The 23,193-nt window shown below is 36.6% G+C and overlaps 1 protein-coding gene across 1 annotated transcript in view; it reads left to right on the top strand.

Moving 5' to 3' along the window:
* Nucleotides 1–23,193, top strand: part of PRKCA (protein kinase C alpha) — a 502,485-nt gene that overhangs the window by 341,777 nt on the left and 137,515 nt on the right. The window contains exon 5 of the mRNA XM_021000935.2: nucleotides 451–579. Within this exon, the coding sequence (XP_020856594.1) occupies nucleotides 451–579 (129 nt within the window). The remainder of the gene's footprint in view (nucleotides 1–450; nucleotides 580–23,193) is intronic.

Below are 23,193 nucleotides of genomic sequence, written 5' to 3'. Positions count from 1 at the left end.
TGTTATTAATCTACCCATACTCTTTATTCTGCTACCCAAGTTAGTTTTGCACTCCTAACAGCTGTCACTGTTGACAATCCATAAAGTATTGTCTAATTGGAAATTAAGATTATTTAGAAAGATAATACCAGAAGAGTTTAGGTCGTAAAACTGATATATCATCTCCCATGAGTTCCAATCATTAACTCTACCCAGGATCCCTAGCAGTAAATTTTGTAAACTCCAAAAATATATTGGACACATATTATAAGAGTGTTATCACACAGATGATTCCAGGAGCTATAAAAGATTCCTGCTAAGAGTCTTTTATGTGAACAAAGACATTATAGCAAATTTTCAAGTTGGAAGAAAACTAATTTGTCACTTCTATTCAGAAGTGAGAACACAGTGAATATGGTAATGTTGCTCCTTGTGTATAATTTCTTTGCCTGTTTTTTTTTAAATTTACAGCTTGTGATATGAATGTTCACAAACAATGTGTAATAAATGTTCCAAGCCTCTGTGGAATGGACCATACAGAAAAAAGAGGGCGAATTTATCTGAAAGCGGAAGTCACAGGTGAAAAACTACATGTCACAGGTAAGACACAATTGCATAGCAGAATTGGCTATAACTTCCTTGTGATCAGCTCGTTTGTCTAACTTCTAGTTTTGTTTATGAATTAATATGGTTTCCAAAAGGAATACTGGGCATATTGTGTTCATTAATTTAATATTTCAAAGAGGTGGTGACAGTTAACAAATATTTGTGGAATTGACTTGAATTGAATTCACTCCAATCAAGGAAGATTCCCCCATGCCTGGAATGCACTCACTTCTCATCTCTACCTCTGGGAATCCTTAGCTCCCTTTAGGGCTCAACTCACGTGCCACCTCCTACTTCACACCTTTCCTAATACTCCCATTCGTTAGTGTCCTCTCTCCTCCTCTAAAATTACTTTACATTTACTTTCTACATATTGTGTAATCATTTTCTTACTTGTTTTCCCAACAGACTGTAGTTAATTCCTTGAAGGCAAGGACTAGGATTTTTTTTTGTCTTTGTATTCCCATGTTACGTAGTAGGTTCCTAACAGATGCTTGCTGATTTAAATTGAAAAAAGGAGAAACTGGGTGAGCCAATTGCTAAAGTACCTCCAGAGAAAACTTTTCTGAGGAAAACCTCCATGTTCTGAAAACTATGCATTCAAAATTTCAATTTAATAAACTCACATCAGTATATTCAGAAAATATACCTACAGATATACATATGTACGTAGGTATGTATGTATGTATATTCTCTAACAAATACTATCATCTTATGCGATATCATGGAGTATCTCCAACAAATGGATTGTGTAGGGTAATGGACAGAAAACTGAATCAGAGGAGATCTAGATTCTAATCCTAGCTTTCCCAGTAACAAGTTAGATGACTGGGAACATCACCTCACCACATCTTAGCTTTCTCTGCTAAAAAAAATGAGAGGTTAGAACCAAAGGAAGAACAAGATTCCTTTCAGGCCTGAAATCCTATGGGACGGTGATATGCTGATAGTAATATATAATCATAATCATAACAACATCAACAAATAGACCCGTTTTTTCATTGGTATGAGTAGCTCCTGATAGGAATCTGCAATGTTGTCTGAGAAGATTGTCCGAGGCACCAAGAGACTAAGAGATTTGACCATGGTCACACAGCCAGTATGTGTCAGAGGTAGCACTTAAAGCCAGGGTTTCCTGACTACAATTCCACCACTGTCTTTTACTCCTTACTGCCTTTACATAGATTTTTCCTTTCCATTGACAGCAGATCTCTTTTATGTTTTGGACAGCTTTTTTTTTTCTCAACACTTGTCTCATTTGCACTTTTGACTGTGTTCCCAAAGAGAGTTTGACTCTGTGGGGAGCTAAAGACATTGTTTTCATGAAATACACTCTATGCTCTACGCATATGTCCATTGAACAGTGTACTTTGGTTAACAGCTTCTTCAATATTTGAATATCTCAAAAGACCTGCAAGTGCACTGATGTGTGTGTGTGTGTGTGTTTCCTTCACTCTCAGTCCTCTCTCCATCTGAGTAGATTGTTTTAGCAGTTTCTGTGACTTAAAACCTTCACCCTCTGGCAGCCTGCCTTCTTATAATTTTCCTATCCGCGCTTACTTAGGCCTGGGCTCAGACAACCTCAAGCCCATCTTCAAAATCTCTCTACCTACGTGGACCTCCTTAGCTTGCCCTCTTCTAGCAGAGTCTTCAGAAACTCAGGGTCACATCCACATCATTATGAAGCATTGAAAGGCATATTTTGTCAACATTGCTTCCCAGCTCTGTTCCCTCAAGCATGGCTTGAGGAGAGGAAGAAATTGGGTACATCTTCATGGTGAAGCCTTACTGGGAAACAAACAACTCCCTCAACACTTGAAAGGGGTTCATAATGTGCTCACCAAGAAAGTTGGAAGGATTAACAGAAGTTTTAATTACAGAGCTTCAGATACAGTAGCTCATGTCTAGCCTGGCCTTAGCACAGAGACCCTGAATCTGATTTTCTGACCCTTGTGCTGGTTTCCCTTCCTACCTCTTTTAGTCACAGCTTTAAATGATATTCCTAGACTCCAGTTTGTACTTTAGCAACTTAGATCTTTTCAAAAGCAAATTGTGGGATAGTCACACCATTGGAGAGACAATTATCTCCTCAGGGAACAAGGTTTAAATGAAACTGGGAATGCCAAAACTCAAGATGAACATCGAGTGAAATAATTTATCTGACTTGTTCAAGTGGGCAGTATCCATGGAAACCTAAATAAAGGTCTTCTGGGTTCCAAATGTATTCTTTAGAGACAGGTGGATAGTTCATGAGGACAGCTAGGGGGTGCAGTAGATAGAGCACCAGCCCTGGAGTGGCCTGAGTTTAAAATCCAGCCTCAGACACTGATTAGCTGTGTGACCCTGAGCAAGTCACTTAACCTTGTTTGCTTCAATTTCCTCATCTATAAAATGAGCTGGAGAAGGAAATGGCAAGCCACTCTAGTGTCTTTGCCAAGGAAACCCCAAATGTCTGAGCCCAGGCCTAAGTAAGCGCAGATAGGAAAATTATGAGAAGGCAGGCTGCCAGAGGGTGAAGGTTCATTTTTTAATAATTGTTAATTCTTCTTTCCCTATTTTATTTTATTTTATTAATTTATTTTGATTTATCAACAATCACTTCCATAGGCTTTTGAGTTGAAAATTTTTCTCCCTCTTCCTCCCCTCCACCCTCCCCAAGACGGCGCACAATCTGATATAGGCTTTACATTTACATACCCATTAAACATATTTTCACATTAGTGAAGTTGTAAGTAAACATTAAAACCAATAGGAGGAACCATCAGAAAGATGAAACAAAACTCAACAGAAGGTAAAAATAAGTGAGAGTGATTCGACTTCCATAGTTCTTTCTTTAGATGTGGACAGCATTTTCCATCCCGAGGCCTCTGGATATGTCTTAGATCCTTAATGCTGAGAAGGGTTCAGTTTAACAATCTTAGTCATTGCATAATGTGGCTGTATTGTGTACAAAGTCCTCTTGGTTCTGCTCACTTCACTCAGCATCAGACCATATAAGTCTTTCCAGGTTTTTCTGAAGTCAGCCTGTTCATCATTTCTTATAGCACAATAGTATTCCATTACATTCATATACCACAACTTGCTCAGCCATTCCCCAATTGATGGGCATCCTCTCAATTTCCAATTCTTTGCCACCACAAAAAGAGCTGCTATGAATATTTTTGTACATGTGGGTCCTTTTCCCATTTGTTTGATCTCTTTGGGATATAGCCCTAGAAGTGCTATTGCTGGATCAAAGGGTATGCACATTTTTGTAGCCCTTTGGGCATAGTTCCAAATTGTTCTCCAAAATGGTTGGATCATTTCACAACTCCACCAACAATGTATTAGTGTTCCAATTTTCCCACATCTTCTCCAACATTTATCATTTTCCTGTTTTGTCATGTTGGCCAATCTGATAGGTGTGATGTGGTACCTCAGAGTTGTTTTGATTTGCATTTCTCTAATCAATAACTATTTAGAGCATTTTTTCATATGACTATAGATAGCTTTAATTTCTTCATCTGAGAACTGTCTGTTCATATCCTTTGACCATTTATCAATTGGGGAATGGCTTGTGTTCTTATAAATTTGTCTTAATTCTCTATATATTTTAGAAATGAGGCCTTTATCAGAGAGACTGGTTGTAAAAATTCTTTCCCAATTTTCTACCTTCCTTCTAATCTTAGTTGCATTGGCTTTGTTTGTGCAAAAACTTTTCAATTTAATGTAATCAAAATTATCCATTTTGCTTTTCATAATGTTCTCTATCTCCTGTTTGGTCATGAATTCTTCTGTTCTCCATAGATCTGATAGGTAAACTATTCCTTGTTCTCCCAGTTTACTTATGGTATCAGCCTTTATATCTAAGTCATGAACCCATTTTGACTTTATTTTGGTATATGGTGTGAGATTTGGGTCTATGCCTAGTTTCTGCCATACTCTTTTCCAGTTTTCCCAGCAGTTTTTTTCAAAGAGTGGGTTCTTATCCCAGAAGCTGGGGTCTTTGGGTTTATCAAATAATAGATTACTATAGTCATTGACTACTGTGTCTTATACCTATTCCACTGATTCACCTCCCTATTTCTTAGCCAGTACCAAGCAGTTTTGATGATTGCTGCTTTATATACAATTTAAGATCTGGAATTGCTAGGCCACCTTCCCCTGCATTTCTTTTCATTAGTTCCTTTGATATTCTGGACCTTTTGTTTTTCCAAATGAATCTTGTTATTATTTTTTCTAACTCTATAAAATAATTTTTTGGTAGTTTGATTGGTATGGCACTGAATAAGTAAATTAGCTTAGGTAGGATTGTCATTTTTATTATATTAGCTCGGCCTACCCATGAGCAACTGATGTTTTTCCAATTATTTAGATCTGATTTTATTTGTGTGAAAAGTGTTTTGTAATTGTGTTCATAGAGTTCCTGGGTTTGTTTTGGGAGGTAGACTCCTAAATATTTTATAATGTCTACAGTAAGTTTAAATGGGATTTCTCTTTCTATCTCTTGCTGTTGGGCTTTGTTGGTAATATATAGAAATGCTGATGATTTATGTGGGTTTATTTTATAGCCTGCAACTTTGCTAAAGTTGTTTATTATTTCAAGTAGTTTTTTACTTGATTCTCTAGGATTCTCTAAGTATATCATCATGTCATCTGCAAAGAGTGATAGCTTTGTTTCTTCTTTGCCTATTCTAATGCCTTCAATTTCTTTTTCTTCTCTTATTGCTAAAGCTAAGGTTTCCAGTACAATATTGAATAACAGTGGTGATAATGGACATCCTTGTTTCACCCCATCTTATTGGAAATGCTTCTAGCCTGTCCCCATTACATATAATGCTTGCTGAAGGTTTTAGATAGATGCTATTTATTATTTTAAGGAAGACTCCATTTATACCTATGCTTTCTAGTGTTTTTAATAGGAATGGGTGTTGTATTTTATCAAAAGCTTTTTCTGCATCTATTGAGATGATCATGTGGTTTCTGTTGGTTTTGTTGTTGATATGCTCAATGATGCTGATAGTTTTCCTAATATTGAACCAACCCTGCATTCCTGGTATAAATCCTACCTGGTCATAGTGTATTATTCTTGTGATAAGTTGCTGCAATCTACTTGCTAGTATTTTGTTTAAAATTTTTGCATCTATATTCATTAGAGAAATTGGTCTATAATTTTCTTTCTCTATTTTGACTCTTCCTGGTTTAGGTATCAACACCATATTTGTATCATAAAAAGAATTTGGTAAGACTCCTTCTTCACCTATTTTCCCAAATAGTCTATATAGTATTGGAATTAATTGTTCTTTAAATGTTTGATAGAATTCACATGTAAATCCATCTGGCCCTGGAGATTTTTTCCTAGGGAGTTCATCAATGGCTTGTTCAATTTCTTTTTCTGAGATGGGGTTATTTAAGTATTTTACTTCCTCTTCGTTAATCTGGGCAATTTATATTTTTGTAAATATGTATCCATTTCACTAAGATTGTCAAATTTGTTGGCATATATGTTGGGCAAAATAATTCCTAATTATTGTTTTAATTTCCTCTTCCTTGGTGGTAGCTTCACCCTTTTCATTCTTGATACTAGTAATTTGGTTTTCTTCTTTCTTTTTTTAAATTAACCAAAGGTTATCTATTTTATTGTTTTTTCATAAAACCAGCTCTTAGTTTTATTTATTAGTTCAATAGTTTTCTTAATTTCAATTTTATTAATTTTTCCTTTGGTTTTCAATATTTCTAATTTGGTGTTTAGTTGAGGATTTTTAATTTGTTCTTTTTCTAGTTTTTTAGTTGTATGCCCAATTCATTAATCTCCTCTTTTTCTATTTTATTTATGTAAGCATTTAGAGATATAAAACTTCCCCTAAGAACTGCTTTCGCTGCATCCCATAGGTTTTGGTATGTTGTCTCATTATTGTCATTCTCTTGAATGAAATTATTGATTGTTTCTATGATTTGTTGTTTGACCCAATCATTTTTTAGGATTAGATTATTTAGTTTCCAATTATTTTTAGTCTATCTTTCCATGGCCCTTTATTACATATAATTTTTATTGCATCATGATCTGAAAAGGATGCATTTAATATTTCTGCCTTTCTGCATTGGATTGTGAGGTTTTTATGCCCTAGTACATGGTCAATTTTTGTGTATGTGCCATGTACTGCTGAGAAAAAAGTATATTCCTTTCTATCCCCATTCAGTTTTCTCCAGAGGTCTATCATACCTAACTTTTCTAATGTTCTATTCACCTCCTTAACTTCTTTCTTGTTTATTTTGTGGTTAGACTTTATCTAGTGCGAGAGGGGGAGGTTCAGGTCCCCCACTAGTATAGTTTTGCTGTCTATTTCTTCCTGTAACTCCCTGAACTTCTCCTGTAAGAATTTGGATGCTATACCATTTGGTGCATATATGTTTAGTAATGATATTACTTCATTGTCTATGGTGCCTTTTAGCAGGATGTAGTTTCCTTCCTTATCTCTTTTGATTAGATCTATTTTTGCTTTTGCTTTGTCTGAGATCAGGATTGCTACCCCTGCTTTTTTTACTTCAGCTGACGCATAATATATTCTGCTCCAGCCTTTTACCTTTACCCTGTATGTGTCACTCTTTTTCAAATGTGTTTCCTGTAAACAACATATTGTAGGATTATGGTTTTTAATCCATTCTGCAATCTGTTTCCATTTTATGGGAGAGTTCATCCCATTCACATTCACAGTTATGATTACTATCTGTGTCTTTTTCTCCATCCTTTTCCCCCCATTTATGCTTTTCTTTCTCCTTTTTCCTTTCCCCCTTCACTAGTGTTTTGCTTTTGACCACTGCCTCCTTCAGTCCCTTCCCCTTTTATTATCCCTTTCCCTTTTCTTCCCCTTTAGTCTTACTGCTGCTTCCCTCTTCTTCCCCTCCCTTTTCTTTCCCCTCTCTTTTTTATTTCCCCTTTCCCCTCCTACTGCCTATAGGGCAAGTTAGATTTCTATACCTAACTGATTATATTATGCCCTTCTTGAGCCAAATCTGATGAGAGAAAGGTTCAAACAATGCTCCCCCCTTTTTCCCTCTGCTGTAATAGGATTTTGTGTCTTTTCCTGTAATGTAATTTACCCTTGTCTGCCTCCTCCTTTCTCAGTACATTTTCTAAGATCAGATTGGTCCACTTATTTGGATCCATTTAACCCACTTGATTAGATTTTTTTTTATCATTACATCAAAGTCAACTAATATCCACCAGAGGGTGAAGGTTTTAAGTCATAGTAACTTAACTCCTAAAACAATCTACTCAGATGGAGAGAGGACTGAGAGTGAAGGAAACACACACCCACACCCACACACATCAGTGCACTTGCAGGTCTTTTGCGATATTCAAATATTAAAAAAGGTATTAAGCAAAGTACACTGTTCAGTGGACATATGCCTAGACTCAACAACAAAAAAAGTTCATATGAATGAATCTCTCATTTCTTCTTGTACATAAGAATATCTAACACTACTTTTTGTCTGGAATAGCTTCTATCAAGTTGAGAACTAATAATGCTGGGGCCACCTAATCTGTAACTTTAGGTTTTCCATGCTCTCAGGGAATCATCAAGTTCACCTTCTTTTGGAATAAGCTACAGCTGATACTGTAGTGGACAGTCCTTGAGACCTGGCTCACACCTCAGAGCTACTGGGGCTTTCTCTCAGGTTATTGCTATCCAAAAAAAGTATACTTTCTTTTCATGGAAACTGCTGTGTTTATACCTTCCCTCACACTGCCCCAGGCCACTATCCTCAGGGCACCCTTACCGTGATTTCTCTCTGAAAGGACCATCTTCTCAGTTGCAGCCCTTGTGGAGATGAGTGCAAACCTTGTGGAGTTGAGCCCCAAAATGTTTGGGAGTGAAGTGGGATGTGAGACAGTGACAGAGCAAAGGTCAAGCCAACTGTGGGTGCAATTGTGCTAGAAAAGGGAGTAGCACAAAATTTTTCGAAGGGCTACCCCCATCCTAGCACAACTGTACCCACAACTGGTTTTTACCTGTATCTGCAGATGGGCTTGACCTTTGCACTGTGACGTCCCACTTCACTCCCTAAAATTTTTGTCCCAGGTGAAAATATTCCTAATTGCATCTCTGACTGCTACCCTTTTTCTCAAAACTTTTTGCCTCGTGACCTCCACATTAACTGAGAGAACCGGTGGTCTCCCTGACCTTGCACACAAACGAATCACCTTGTACAGAGAAGCATGAGTTAAATTATTGTGAGCTTCCTGAGGCCTACGGCCTGCCCAGACCTAACAAACTATTTCTGAGTGCTCATTCTTTTATCCCTTCTTCTTCTCTCCAAATCCTGAAGTGTAAAACACTTCAGAATACATTATCTACTACCTTATCAGAGTCAATTTGCTGTACCCTGGGATCAGCCCTGATTAAGGAAAACAAATAGAAATGGAAGAGCAATAGGAAAAGTCCATGATAATGGGACTAAGGTCCTGCAGTGGTGAATGCCAGTTGGCTACACATTTTTGTTAATTGTCTTGGCATCAAAAAGCTTTGGGTTATTGTTGGCATGTTTACAAATATCATAGGTGGACTGTCAGCATATAATTCCATGGTTCATGTGGTATCCGACAGATGAACATAGGAAAAGAATGATGAGGTAAATGAAGTATGTAGTTCATCTCTTTTTGGTTATGTTTCTGAATGTGGGGCTAGGTGGGTGGGAGCAGTGCACACACTGGACTTTGTACTCATTTACACTCATCATAAAAACAGCAACTTTATGGTGCTGTCAGAATTTTCAAATCTTGTCTATGCCTGCCAAGGGCCCTGACAGTTTCTCAGAACCACATCAAAGTGAACAGATGGATCAGAACTGAATATATAACTGAGAGAAATTGTGAAACATATTTCAAAGGTCAAAATACATATTGAATGTACTAATGTTATCTGTGGTGGAAGCTAATTTATGACCTAGTAGTCATCTTAAAGGGATTTAGTTTTCATTCATTAGGTTGTCCACACACTTTTAAAACAGGAAAGGAAGGTAGCATTATTTTAGGACAACCATTAGGGTTTGTAGTAGGAAGAATATCTACCACAGTCCCCTCTCCCTGCCCCCAACCATGCACTGACCTAGCTTTTCCTAAGGCCCTATCCCATTCAGGTTAGGATAGATTTTTCTTTAAAAGACATTGAAACTGCCCCAGACTCTTGATTGATTCAGGGAAGTAAGGCTCAGGCTATTGAAATAAATTCCTGGTTGTCTGAGAATGAAAGCCAGGGGTCAGGTGGCTCCTCTTTGAGGCTTCAGACAGGAAGAGGAGCCCCAGGACAAGACTAGGAAACATTGTTCAACTGAATCAGCTGTTACCTCAATAAATATTCTTGCCCTGTTATGAATGCTCTTTTTCTGCTCCCATTAAGTAAACCTCCTTTGATTAACTGTTAGATTATGAGTATCTATATTTTGTATATCAGACTGCTTTTCCCCAGTTGACCACTTCCCTTCTCATCCTAGTCACATTAATTTTATTCAGGCAGAAGTTTTCAGTTTTGTGAATTAACATCTGTTCCCAGAATTCATCCCTTGTCTATAGCTGTGAAATTATATGATTGGCTTATCTTTTCTTTGCGTGTGTATGTATTAAATTTTCAAGTCAAATACCTGTGGTTTTTTTTAATTATTTTTTTTTTTGTTTTTGATTTTGTTTTTTTAGGCAGTTGGGGTTAAGTGACTTGCCCAGGGTCACACAGCTAGTAAGTGTCAAGTGTTTGGTCTGAGCCTGGATTTGAACTCAGGTCCTCCTGACTTCAGGGCCCGTGCTCTATCCACTGCTCAACCTAGCTGCCCCTCAAATACCTATTTGTAATTTTATTGTGAAATATGGTATAGAATTTTGGTCCAAACCTAATTTTTCCAGACTAATTTTCATTTTCCCATCTATTTTTACCATATAGGGAGTTCTTTTCCAGATAATTTATATTAGAGGCTTACATAAGGATCCCTGTGGGTGACATATTTAATTAGTTTTAAAATGTGATGTTAGGAGCAGCTAGGTGGTGCAGTGGATAGAGCACTGGGTCTGGAGTCAGGAGGACCTGAGTTCAAATCTGGTCTTACATACTTGACACTTACTGTGTGACCCTGGGCGAGTCACTTAACCCTATTGCCTACCACCCCCCTCCCCCCAAAAATGTAATGTTATCTATGTTTTTAAAATATTTCTCAATTGTATCTTAATTTGTTTAGGGCCATGTGTTTGGCACATCTGGTCTATGTCTTTTCCTCATGCAAATGAATTCATTATTATTTTGTCTAGCTTTGCAAAATGTCCCTTTAGTAGTTTGACTGGTCTTGATTGGAGCTAAATCTGTAAGTTAACTGTGATAGTATTATCATTTTTATTATATTAATACTCACAACCATGAACACTGAGCATTCATCCAATTATTTAAGTTGTTCTTTATTTCTTTAAGGAACATTGTATTCTTTTATCTTTACAAGTGTTTTGGCAAATTAACTCCAAGCTATTTTATGAATTTTGTAGTTATCTTGAATGTGATTTCCCTTCCTATTATTGCTTCTTACTTTTGTTGTTACTATGCAGAAATGCTGTTAATGTTTTTTGTGGGTTTACTTTATGTCTTGCAACTTGACTGAAAGTATTCATTATCTCAATTTCTTCTCTGATTCTCTATTTTCTAATCAAACCACCATGTTATCAGTAAAGAGCAATAGTTTTATCTTCCCTTTGCCTATCTTCATGTCTTTAATTTCTTTCTGGTCGTAATGCAACTTCTAGCATTTCTAGAAGTATTTCAAATAATACTGCGGAAATGAGAATCCTTGTGACATTTCTTTATTTGTTAGGAAAACTTTTAGTGTTCTCCCAATGCATATAATGCTAGTTTGTGGTTCCAGATAGATACTTCTTATCATTCAAAAAATCTTTCTATAGTTACATTTTATAGTATATTTTAACATAAATGAGTATTGCATTTTGTCAGACTTGTTCTTTATCTGTTGCTATTAACATATGATTTTAGATGTTTTTTTTAATATGATTTATCATATGAATTATTTTCTTAATGTTGATCCATCCTTGCATTTCTGGTATAAATCCAACTTGATAACAATGAATGATTTTTTTTGGATAAATTAATATAATTTTTACCAGGATTTCATTTTAATACTTCAAATGGCTATTATTAACACTAGTCTCTAATTCCCTTTCTTTGCATTATTCTGCCCTAGTTTAAGCATTAAGATTATATTTGTCTTGTAATTATAAAAGTAGTTTGTGTTGTACTTTAGTGGAATGCTTTCTTTCTGAAGTTTTGAGATAATTTGTTAAGTATTAATTGTTCTTTAAAAGTTTGATGGAATTCTCTTGTAAGTTAATATCAACTCGGTTTTTTTTTAATTTTGTAGTGCCTTTACAATTAATTCCATTTCCTTTTTTTTTGAAATTAGATTTTGTGGATGAGTAATCTGCAGCTTTTTTTTGAAATTCTATGACTTTGCTTCATTTATTTGCTACCTATTTCAAGGGTGGTTATGAAGAATTCACTCTATAAACTATAAAGTTCTGTATAAATATGAGCTGTGGTTACTATTACTATAATACGTAGTACTAAGCTTGATTTTATCAGTCTGGTTTGGCTCCTTCCCATATTATGCATGTTCTGAGGATTGTTTGTAGGGCAAGTAATTGAAGCTTTAAGCCAGGTTCAACAATTAAGTAAGCACTGGTTTGAAGTCAGAAGACTCGAATCTGAATCACTTATTAGCTCCTTTGTTATAGACAAGTAACTTCACCTCTGTGGGCATAGGATCCCCATCTATATAAGAAGAAGAAGAAACAATACACAAATATAATTATTATTATTCAGTTGTTTCACTCATGTCCAACTCTTCATGACTCCATTTGGGATTTTCTTGGCAAAGATACTGGAGTGGTTTGCCATTTCCTTCTCCAGGTTATTTTATAGACGAGGAAACTAAGGCAAACAGGGTTAAGTGATTTGCTCAGCTACTGAGGGTCTGAGGCCAGCTCTGAACTCAAGAAAATGAGTCTTCCTGACTCTAGGCGAAGCACTTTATCCACTGTACAACCTAGCTGCCCTTAACAATAATAATAGCTAATGTTTATAAGGTGCTTATTATATGACAGCACTGGGTTAAGTGCTTTACAATTATTATCTCACTTGATCCTCACAATAACCCTTGGATATAGGTATTATTATTATTCTCATTTTGTATAGGAAACTGAGGCAGATAGAGGTTAAATGAAAATGAAGATTTTAGACTACATGAGTGCTCAAGTCCCTTGAATGCCTGCTATATGCAAGAAACTGTGTTAATATTAAAGACAATTGATGCATATGAAAATATATTATTCTCATATTTATATTTTTCTGTAATTAAACAACATGTTATACCTAAGGATCTTAACAATAAGATAATAATCATCATCATAATAGCATCAGGTAAATTTTTTTCTTCTATGTTTAAGTCAGTATAGACACGTTGTGACATTGTGGTTAGAGAACTGGCCTTGAAGCCAGAAAAGTGTGGGTTCAAATCCCTGTTTTGACACATACTGGATATGTGATTGGCCACATCACTTAATCTCTCTTGGCACTTCAGACAGTTCTCTAAGACTGTAAGTTGCAGAGACTTGCATTGGTAGAGGGAGTTTCCGTAAGTGAGAGTAACCTCTACTGATGAAATCACAAATCCAGTCCCTCTCCCTACTCAGGGAAATAATTGCTGGATTTCATGGGGTAGGCATTCTCTAAGAGCGCTATGTTTTAGCTGGCCCGTATTAAGGAGGAGCAGAAAGAGAAGAAAAGCAGGCAAACCACAGGTATAGTCATTTGCTCAGCCAATGATAAACAGGAGGTAATATCTGAAAAATAAAATGGGGTCACCACTGCAGTGAACAAACCATGGCAGGAGCAGAAATGAACAAATTAATTAGGTAAGAAGAATATGATCTTCTGATAGTAGAGTTTTTAAGTTGTTCACTTTTTGCCAATAGTGCCATCTTTTAATTGGGTTGAACTCTAGAGTGTACATCTCCCTATCTCCCCTGTAAGTCTGAGTAGTTACATTTTACTTGTGGCTTGGATAATTATTGGTTGGGCACATGGTCAGAATTAGAGTATAACTACTTGAGTTCTACATGAAACCATTTAAAGCTATAAATGATAATAATTGTCATAAGAAAAGTAGAGAAACTTAAGTTTCTGGCTGGAATTTTGGATGCCCTTGTGAGTGTCAGCTCAATCCCAATCCACTTCCCAAGAGTTGTTTGTGTAATATTAGTTCATCAAGTCACTTCCTTTATTGTTTGGAGTATTATGCGAGGGACTTTACAATGGAAGGCATTTTGTATGATATAATAATCCATATATATCCAATAGAGGTCAAAGACAAAAGGGTCAAATAAATATATACACACACACACACACACACATATACACACATATATATGTATAAATATGTACATGTGTATACATGAATATGAGAAAATATTTTAACAGCAGTTTTATGGTAACAAAGAACTGAAAAAAAGAGATGTCCATCAGTTAAGCAGCAAAGCAACTAAACAAATTGTGGTATATAAGTGCAATGGAATGTTTCTGTACCATAAGCAACAACATATGTACAAAATTCAGAGAACTGGGAAACTTTTATCAATGATGCTGTAAAGTCAGCAGATCCAAGGGTAAAACAAAAGTACATACAATAACAATGGGAATGGAAAGAATAGCAATAAACTTTAAATGTTATATAATTGTAATGACTAAGCTTGACCCTGGAGGAGAATTGAGAAAATTAAACTCTCTCCCTTCATTGCAGGTTTTGAAGACTGTGGGTGTGGAATATTGGATGCCATGTCAGACATGGTTTCTGGGTTTGTTAGTTATACCAAGCTTTTTTTTCCTCTTTTTGATATTTTTGTTACCAAAAAAATGGTTCAGTAGGTATGGGGGAATCAATATATTTTGACATGAGTCTGATGATAAAAAAGACATCAATAAAAGACAAGATAATTTTTAAAAAGAATGTGATAACCAGTTGAAGCTGCCAAAAAGAAGAATTGGACTTAGATACTCATTTATAGGAAAACAAGTTATTTGGAGATAATTTGCTAAAATGGAATCTTGTTGATATGATTAGTGCTGAGTTCAGATACACATGATGTGTCTGTTCTAGTCCATTTATTTGAGAAACATCTCTGCCATGGAGGCCAAATAGCACTCAATCTGGAGTCAGAGAACATGGATTCTAATTCTGGCTCATCAATTTCATCGCTGGGAGATCTTATCAAGTGGCTTTTCTCTCAGCCACACTGTCTTTGTTTATAAAATGAGGGGATTGGAGTAGACAATCTCTAAAGCCCCTTCTAGCTATAAATTGTGTGATTCTTCAGCTTTGCATATCCAACACGAGAATTTTCTCTTTAACATCATTTTCTTTTTAGTTAAAAAATTCTTCAGTTTAAATAATTAGTTCTACTACATTAAGAGGATTCTTATTCTCAGATAATTCTCTTTTGCTACTTCCCCAGGTCTTTCTGCATCCAGGAAAACCTCCCATCCTTAGTGAAAAGGACAGAAAATAAGTGGTTATTCTGCTTCTCAAAACTGATTTTTTTTTTTGGTGGCTCTGGACATATATGCAGACTTGAAATTTGGCTTTGTAAATAGCAATTATCTTGTTTCTAAATCCAGTTGATTCACTTGAGTTGTTGACCTTTGCTACAGAGAATGATAAATCTGACTGAATAGGACTACTTGTAATAACTTATCCTGCCAGTGAATGAGTACCTATGTCTTGCTTTTATATATGATAAGAGTTAACAACTGCCCAGGGAAGCAAAATGCCTCATGTACTGAGTCACTTGGGAGCTTGTCAATGACTCTTTTTTTCCATATGACCTTGGACAAAATTAATGAATAAGCACAAAAGTATTTATTCATCACTTACTATGTGTGAGACACTGTGTGACACTGCAGATATGAAGATAATAAAAGAATAAGTCCCTGTTCTGAAGAAGCTTAAATTCTAAAGGGTAAGAGAACACATGTAGGGTAGAGAAGACCAGGGAAGGGAGTTTTATTCTGGAGAAGTAGGAGAAGATAAGGGCAGTGTGGAATGGCCAGGGTAGATAGCTGGATTGCATATGAAGCTGAAACATGGTCTGGCGTCTAGGACTAGCTGAGAGATATAATGGGCTATATGATCTAGTTTGCACATTCTCAGTCACCTATCAGCTGGTTTAGGCATTAGAATAGGAGCTCCAAAGAGAAATGGATTCAGCAAAAAGCCAGTTATGGAGGTCCAGTTCTCAGGTCCATTGTGCAGAGTGCTGGTCCAAGTGGTGAGGAGTGGGTCAGTAAGACCAGGCAAAAGGTGAGATAGCCTGAGTAGATGGTTCAATAGGATATAAAACTAAAACATGGTGTAAGACAATAGAGAGGTAAAGAAAGAAACATGTAATGAATATAAATGTAGAAGACCTGAGTTCAAATCTCACCTTTCGACATTTACTATCTGTTTGACCATGGTCAAATCCCTTAACCACCTTAAACCTCAGATCTTCATCTATAAAGTGTAAAATATATTACACCGGTACACACATGTACCCATATGCATACATGTATGTACGCATACACAAATGTGTATGTGTCCATATATACATACATGGATGTTTGTGTACATATCTGCCATGGATGGCAGCATCTGTAAAACCCCTATCTTTAGAACACATACATGGAGGTATATAATACAACATACACATTTACGTATACATATACATGGAGATGTGGCTACTGTATATGTCAAATCTATCATGTGACCTCCTAGACTATAGGCTCCTTAAGGGCAGGGACCCTGTTTCATTTATCCAGACATCTTCCTTAGCATCTGGCACAACGTTCAGTTCATCAGACATGCTCAGTGCACATTTGTGGATCAATCAGTTGTCTGCAGTTGGCAAAAATCAATGATCGTGCATCTCTGTGGTTGCTTGATGCCTTTGTACCCCTAACTGAGGTTGTTATACACCAGAATGGGTCTGGCCATTGCTGCTGCTGTTTCCAAGCAGTCCACAGCTGATCATCATTGTTTAGGGGAGAGGGAGTAGGAGGGGTTTGGGTTTCCTTATTTCTTCTGGATGAATTGGGCTGTCTGTTAAATCCTTACAGCTGTCCTGTCACCGTCTGTTACTTAGCTATTCAGTGGTAGAGCCTTGGGTCAGACTTACTTTCCAGGTTTTATTGTATAATTCTCTTTGTATGCTTTACTTTCCGGTGAAACTGACTGTTATGCAACTTCCATGGAATGCCTTCCCTTCTCACCTCCACCTGGTAGACTCCCTAGATTCCTTCAATATTCCTAAACAAGGATTTTCCTGATCCACAAATTGTAAGAACCCTTCCCCTAATATTTTGTATTTTTGCATATATTATATTTCATTGTCTTTTTGTATATTACTCTTCCTCCTTCTGTCCCTTCCCCCCATAGAAATGTAATGTCCTTGAGACCGAGAGATTTTTTTTCCATTTGTTTTTTAGATTGAATCCTTAACATTTAGCGTAGTTATTGGCACATATGAGGCACTTAATACATGCTTATTGGATGAGTGACGAAAGTGAAAGTCTGGTGTATGAACCTTAAACATTTGTGAACTTACTTCTGTAGATTTGGTTACAAAAATAATGGAAAAAAAGAACTTAATATATCCTGTGAATGATATTTATGACCAAGTATATTTACTCTAGATGAGTTATTCTTTAGAAACTACATCAATTCCCTAATGTCAGTTTTATTGCCTCTTACAAAGTTAAATGCGGTTATAGATATTTTCCCCTTAGGAGCTCAATTTGAAAAAATGGTTTCCCTCACTTGGTAGAAAATGAAGAAGAAACAGAAGGTAAAGTGGCCTCCTTATGACAACATGGGCTGTATCTCTGACTGCTAATCATCCATTCTCACTCTCAGGTCATTGTTACTCTCAAGAGGTTTTATTTATCTTTACTCTGACCTGTGGCTTAAGCAACCTTAGATACCCTTGTAGGCCTCATTTTTCCCCTATGTAAAATGAGGAGGATGGAGTAGTTGCTCTGAAAGGGTCTTCCTAGCTCTGACATCATACAACCTGGCCAGATAGTTTCCAGTGTGTAGCCAGATGGTCAAAAGTCAGATAGTAGAGAGGCAAAGAAGAAGAGAAATGAAGGGCAAACCAGAAAACCTATCATTCAATCATTTATTTGCTCATTCACATAACAGATACTTCCTAAGTACCTCTATAGGCCAAGATTTGAAAGAAAGATAACAGTAAATAAGACTTGCTTCCTCCTAAGAACAGCTTGCATTTTTTGAGTTTAATTGTGCTTCCTTCTTTGACACAAACCATTTCATTAATGCCTGTTTGGCCAGCAATGTTGCTAAAGTGTTTATAATTAAGTACTTACACCTTAGAATTAGTAGCACTTTGGTTGCTGAGAATACTTTGTTTGATGTGTTCTGTTTGAAAGTTGCCACGATTTTCACCATAACCTTCTTGATGAGAAATAAAAATGGCAATAAGGATTCTGGCTTAATCCTTTTCCTTCTGTAGAAGATAGGTTAGCTCAAGTAGTACTGATGGTTAAAACTGTCCTCTGTTTGACTTGAAGCAAGGAATCCTATACTGAAGTTATTTTCATGTGGTTCTGTAACCTCAGGTTTTTTCATTTTCCTCTGCTTAGGTAGCTGTTACTCAGCTGCAAAGGCCAGCTTAACCTAAGTGACCTAGGTGACCCTTAAGCACCTATCCTTAGTCAGCAATTGTCTGTTCTTTTCTCTTGCTTCAGTAACTACAAAATGTCACCATTATGGTATTTAGAAAACCCTGTGCCCCCTCCAGGCTTCCTAATGTTTCCCTTCTCTTCTGACCAAGATGTAATAACATCATCCATAGTGCTGAAGCTCACCAAGGCAATTTTGCAGTGACAATTTCTCAACTGGCAGGTTGTCTAATAAAAAGCTTGGAGCACTTTGAACTGCCAATCAAAATGTGGTCTTGACTTCACAATACTTCAAAGGGCAAAACCTAAATGGACAATGAAAACCTAAGTGGACAATGCAGAGGGGGAAACAAGGTTTTGTTTGATAGTGTATGAGTAAGCTGGAGCTGGAGCCAGCATTCATTCTACTGTCTTACCCTTCCTACTAAGCAGTTTAGCTAGCCCTGCTTCTTTCCTGCTGACAAGCCATGCTTATTTGAGTGTATGTCCTAAAAGGAATCAATGGGGGGCTAGCAGCAAGCAGGCTAACTGCTTCTCTTGGGCTATTGTGTCCTGTCACATTTATGAGTCCTTAAATTTATGGCTACCTCCCCCAGTGTGCGTAAAGACATTTGTGAAGGAAATAAAAGGAGTTTTACTGGAGCATTTTAAATCAACAACAGTTCATGGAAATGTTTGTTATGCTATACAAATCATAGGATTGTAGCTTTCAGGCCAAAAGGGATCTTAGCGGTCATCTAGGTTACCTCCCTTCTTTTTACAGATAATTGAAAAGGAATCCCAAAGGACTTTAGTGATTTGCTAAAGGTCACACAGGTAGTAAGTGGTAACAGACTTGGAATTTGAACTTAGCTTCCCCAACTCCAAATCCAGCATTATTTCCATTGTTCTGTGCTACCTTCAAAATAATTGAAAGTTATTGTCATATTTCTCTGTATACTGTGAGTTGACTGTGGGACTCTAGATCTCCTGAGTCCTTCTAGCCCACTTGTGAGACTGGAGGTCAGCAGAGAGGTTGGGGCAGAATACGTAGATTTGAGAATCATCGGCATAGAGATGGTAGTTAAATTCTTGGAGCCAATGAGATCACCAAGTGAAATAGTATAAAGGGAGAAGAGAAGAGGGCACAGAACAGAACCCTAAGGGACCCTTACTGTTATAGGGTATGAACTAAGATCCTGCAAAGGAGACAAAGAAATGGTCACATAGGGAGGAGGAGAACCAGGAGAGAGTGGCATCCCAAAAACCTAAAGAGAAGAAAATATATTAAGGAGGAAAGAGTGACTAATAGTGTCAAAGGCTTCAAAGAGGTCAAGGAAAATGGGGTTTGAGAAAAGGCCATTGGATTTGTCATGTAAGAGGTCATACGTAACTTTGGCAAGAGCAGTTTTAGGGGAATGACAATATCAGAAGCCTGATTATAAGGAGTTAAGAAGGGAGTGAAAGGAGAGAAAGTGGAGGTTCCTGTTGCAGATGACCTTTTAGAGGAATTTAGCTATAAAGGGCAGAAGAGAATATTAGTTATTTGGGATGGAAAGATTGAGAGGTTGTTTTTTTTCAGGATGGAGGAAACATGGCCATGTTTGTAGGCAGTAGAAAATGACTCAGTAGACAAGGAAAGATTGAAAATAAGTGAAAGAAATGAGGAAACAATATTATTACTCTGCATATGATATGATGGCATACTTAGAGAACCAACTAAAAACCAACTGAAACAACAATTTTAGCAAAGTTGCAGTATATAAAATAAACCCACATAAATCATCAGCAGTTCTATAAATTACCAACAAAGCCCAGGAGGAAGAGATAGAAAGAGAAATTCCATTTAAAATAACTGTAGACAATATAAAATACTTGGGAGTCTACCTGCCAAGACAAACCCAGGGATCATATGAACACAATTACAAAACACTTTTCACACAAATACAGATCTAAACAGTTGGGGAAATATTAATCATTCATGGATGGACTGAGTTAATATAATAAAAATAACAATTTTGCCTAAACTAATTTACTTATTCAGTGCCATACCAATCAAATTACCAATGAATTATTTGATATGGATAGAAAAAACTAAAAAATTCATCTGGAAGAACAAAAGGTCAGCAATGTCAAGGGAATCAATAAAAAGTGTAAATGAAGAGAGCCTGTAGTATCAGATTTCAAATTATATTACAAAATGGTAATCGTCAAAATAATCTGGTACTGGCTAAGAAATAGAGTGGTACATCAGTGGAATGGATTAGGTACACAATAAACAGTAGTAAATTACCACAGTAATCTAGTGTTTGATAAACCCAAAGATCCAAGTTTTGGGGGCAAGAACTCACCATTTTACCAAAAATTGCTAGGAAAACTGGAAAGCAGTTGGGTAAAAACTAGGTATAGACCTACATCTCACACCATAAGGTCAAAATGGGTACAAGATTTAGACACAATGGGTGATGTTATAAGAAAATTAGGGGAGCATAGGAAAAATTGCTTGTCAGATCTATAGATAAGGGAAGAGCTTATGACCAAATAAGAAATAGAGAGGATCACAGAAAGTAAAATGAGTGATTCTGATTACATGAAATTAAAAAGGTTTTGCACAAAAAAAATCAATTATGCCAAATTTAGAAGGAAAGCAGAAAACTGGTAGGGCTGGGATTGGGGTGGGGGTAGATTTACAGCAAGTGTCTCTGATAATGACCTCATTTATCTAAGGGAACCAAGCCAAATTTATAAAAAATAGTAAGAGTTATTCCCCAATTGCTAAATTATAAAAGCATAACAAATAGTTTCCTGAAGAAGAAATCAAAGCTATCTACAGCCATATGAAAAAATGCTCTAAATGACTAATAATTAGACAAATGTAAATTAAAATAAATCTGAAGTACCACCTCACACCTATCAGATTGATTAATATGGCAGGAAAGGAAGGTGACAAATGTAGGAGGGGGTGTGGAAAAATAGGGACACTAATATACTGTTTGAGTTGTGAACTTGTCCAGCTATTCTGGAGAACAATTTGAAATTACACACAAAAAGCTATAAAACTGTATATACCCTTTGAGCCAGCAATACCACTATTAGGTCTATATGCCAAAGAGATTAAAGAAAGGTGAAAAAGACCCATATGTACAAAAATACTTATAGCAACTCTTTTTTGTGGTGGCAAAGAATTGGAAATTAAGAGGATACACATCAATTGGGAAATGGCTAAATAAGTTGTAGTGTATGATTGTGACGGAATACTATTGTACTATAAGAAATGATCAGCGGGATGGTTTCAGAAAAACCTGGGAAATCTTATATGAATTGATGCAGAGTAAAGTCATCAGAACATTGTATACAGTAACAACAACATTATAACGATGATCAACTATGAAAGACTTAGCTACTTTGATCAATAAAATGATATAAGACATTTCCAAGACTCATAATGAAAAATGCTATCCATTTCCAGAGAGAGAACTAATGAACTCGGACTATAGGTTGAGAATTTTTTTCCCACTTTATTTTTTGCCACGTGACTAATAGGGAAACATATTTTGCATGACTTTGTATGTATAATTGATATCATATTGCTTCCTTTCTCAATGAAAGGGGGAGGGGAGAGAGAGAATTTGTAACTCAATTAAAAAAAATAAATGTTAAAAATAAATAATTTTTAAAAGAAATAAGTGAAAGAGTGGGTGTGACAGAGGAGGCAATCTGTTGGAGGAGGCAGGATGTGATGGAATCTCCTGAAAAAGTAGAGAAGTTAGCCTTGATAAGGCCACTTCATTGTATGAGAGAGAGGTGAAGGAAGAGAAATTGGCAGAAGGCACCTGGGTGCTAGGAGATGAGGAATAGGGAGTTCATGCTGAATGGCCTCAGTTTTTTCTGTGAAATATGAGGCCAGGTTCTCATCTGAGAAGGTGAAGATCCAAAACTGGTCTTGGATCATTCACAGCTTATTAAGGAAGTAGAAAACAGTATTCATTATTTGTTGTTCCTTAAGTGGCAATGAAGTAGCTTTTCCATTGACATGATAGAATTTCAGGACATCTAGCCACTGGTAAGCTGAAGGCTTAAAAACCTTAGTAGGTTTTTTGTTTTGTTTTGTTTTGTTTTTTAAGCAAGTCAGTTTTGGAGTTTTGGAAAGAGATTTATCCCTGACAATTGAGAAAAGAGCTAGCATGCAAAAATAACGCAGATCTTGAGGAGGGATCATTCTTTGACTTTTCCCTTGTACCTCTTAAAAAGTATGTGGTGGAAAGAGGATTTCTCTCTCCTCTTCCCTATCGGTCTTCATCTCACTCATTGGAAGATTCCATACCCAGCTGAGGGTTAGATAAGAAGGTGAGTATTCTTAGCCAAGAGTTGAGGTATAGAGAGAAACAGGCCTAGGGAGCCCAACAAAGTAACCTCCCCAGTACAAATGTTATACCCAATGGTAGTAGCATGAGGACACCATTAAAAAAAAAAAAAGACATTCAGGACCCTGCAATGCTAGAGGTGTTGCTTGTGTTGGCCATGTGGATATATGCCTCTCCCTTTGTATATTCTGTGTGTGTGCCCACTTCTCTCTCTGATTTTATTTTCCTTTGTAAGGGAGTATGCCTCATTTTTATGAGGGCAATGTTTTATAGCTATTATTTTTATGAAGCCGTCTTAGTAAGTGCCTTTGATTTGAACTATTTGTGTCTTTTAGCTGACTATTAAAGGTAAACACATTGGTGGGGGCTTTTGACCTCTAGTTTTAGGAGTATAGACCTATAATAACCCTGAACCTGGGGTAGTCATTTCCTGGGGGACCCAATGTGTGATGTTATTTGGGATGTACCTCATAGAAGACAGTATATATAAATACATTCTTGTTCTG

Source organism: Phascolarctos cinereus, unplaced genomic scaffold, assembly GCF_003287225.1.
Source record: "Phascolarctos cinereus isolate Bilbo 61053 unplaced genomic scaffold, phaCin_HiC Scaffold_5;HRSCAF=322, whole genome shotgun sequence".
Lineage (NCBI taxonomy): Eukaryota > Metazoa > Chordata > Mammalia > Diprotodontia > Phascolarctidae > Phascolarctos > Phascolarctos cinereus.
Note: the sequence above shows the minus strand (reverse complement) of the source record. Positions and strands in the feature narration are given on the sequence as shown.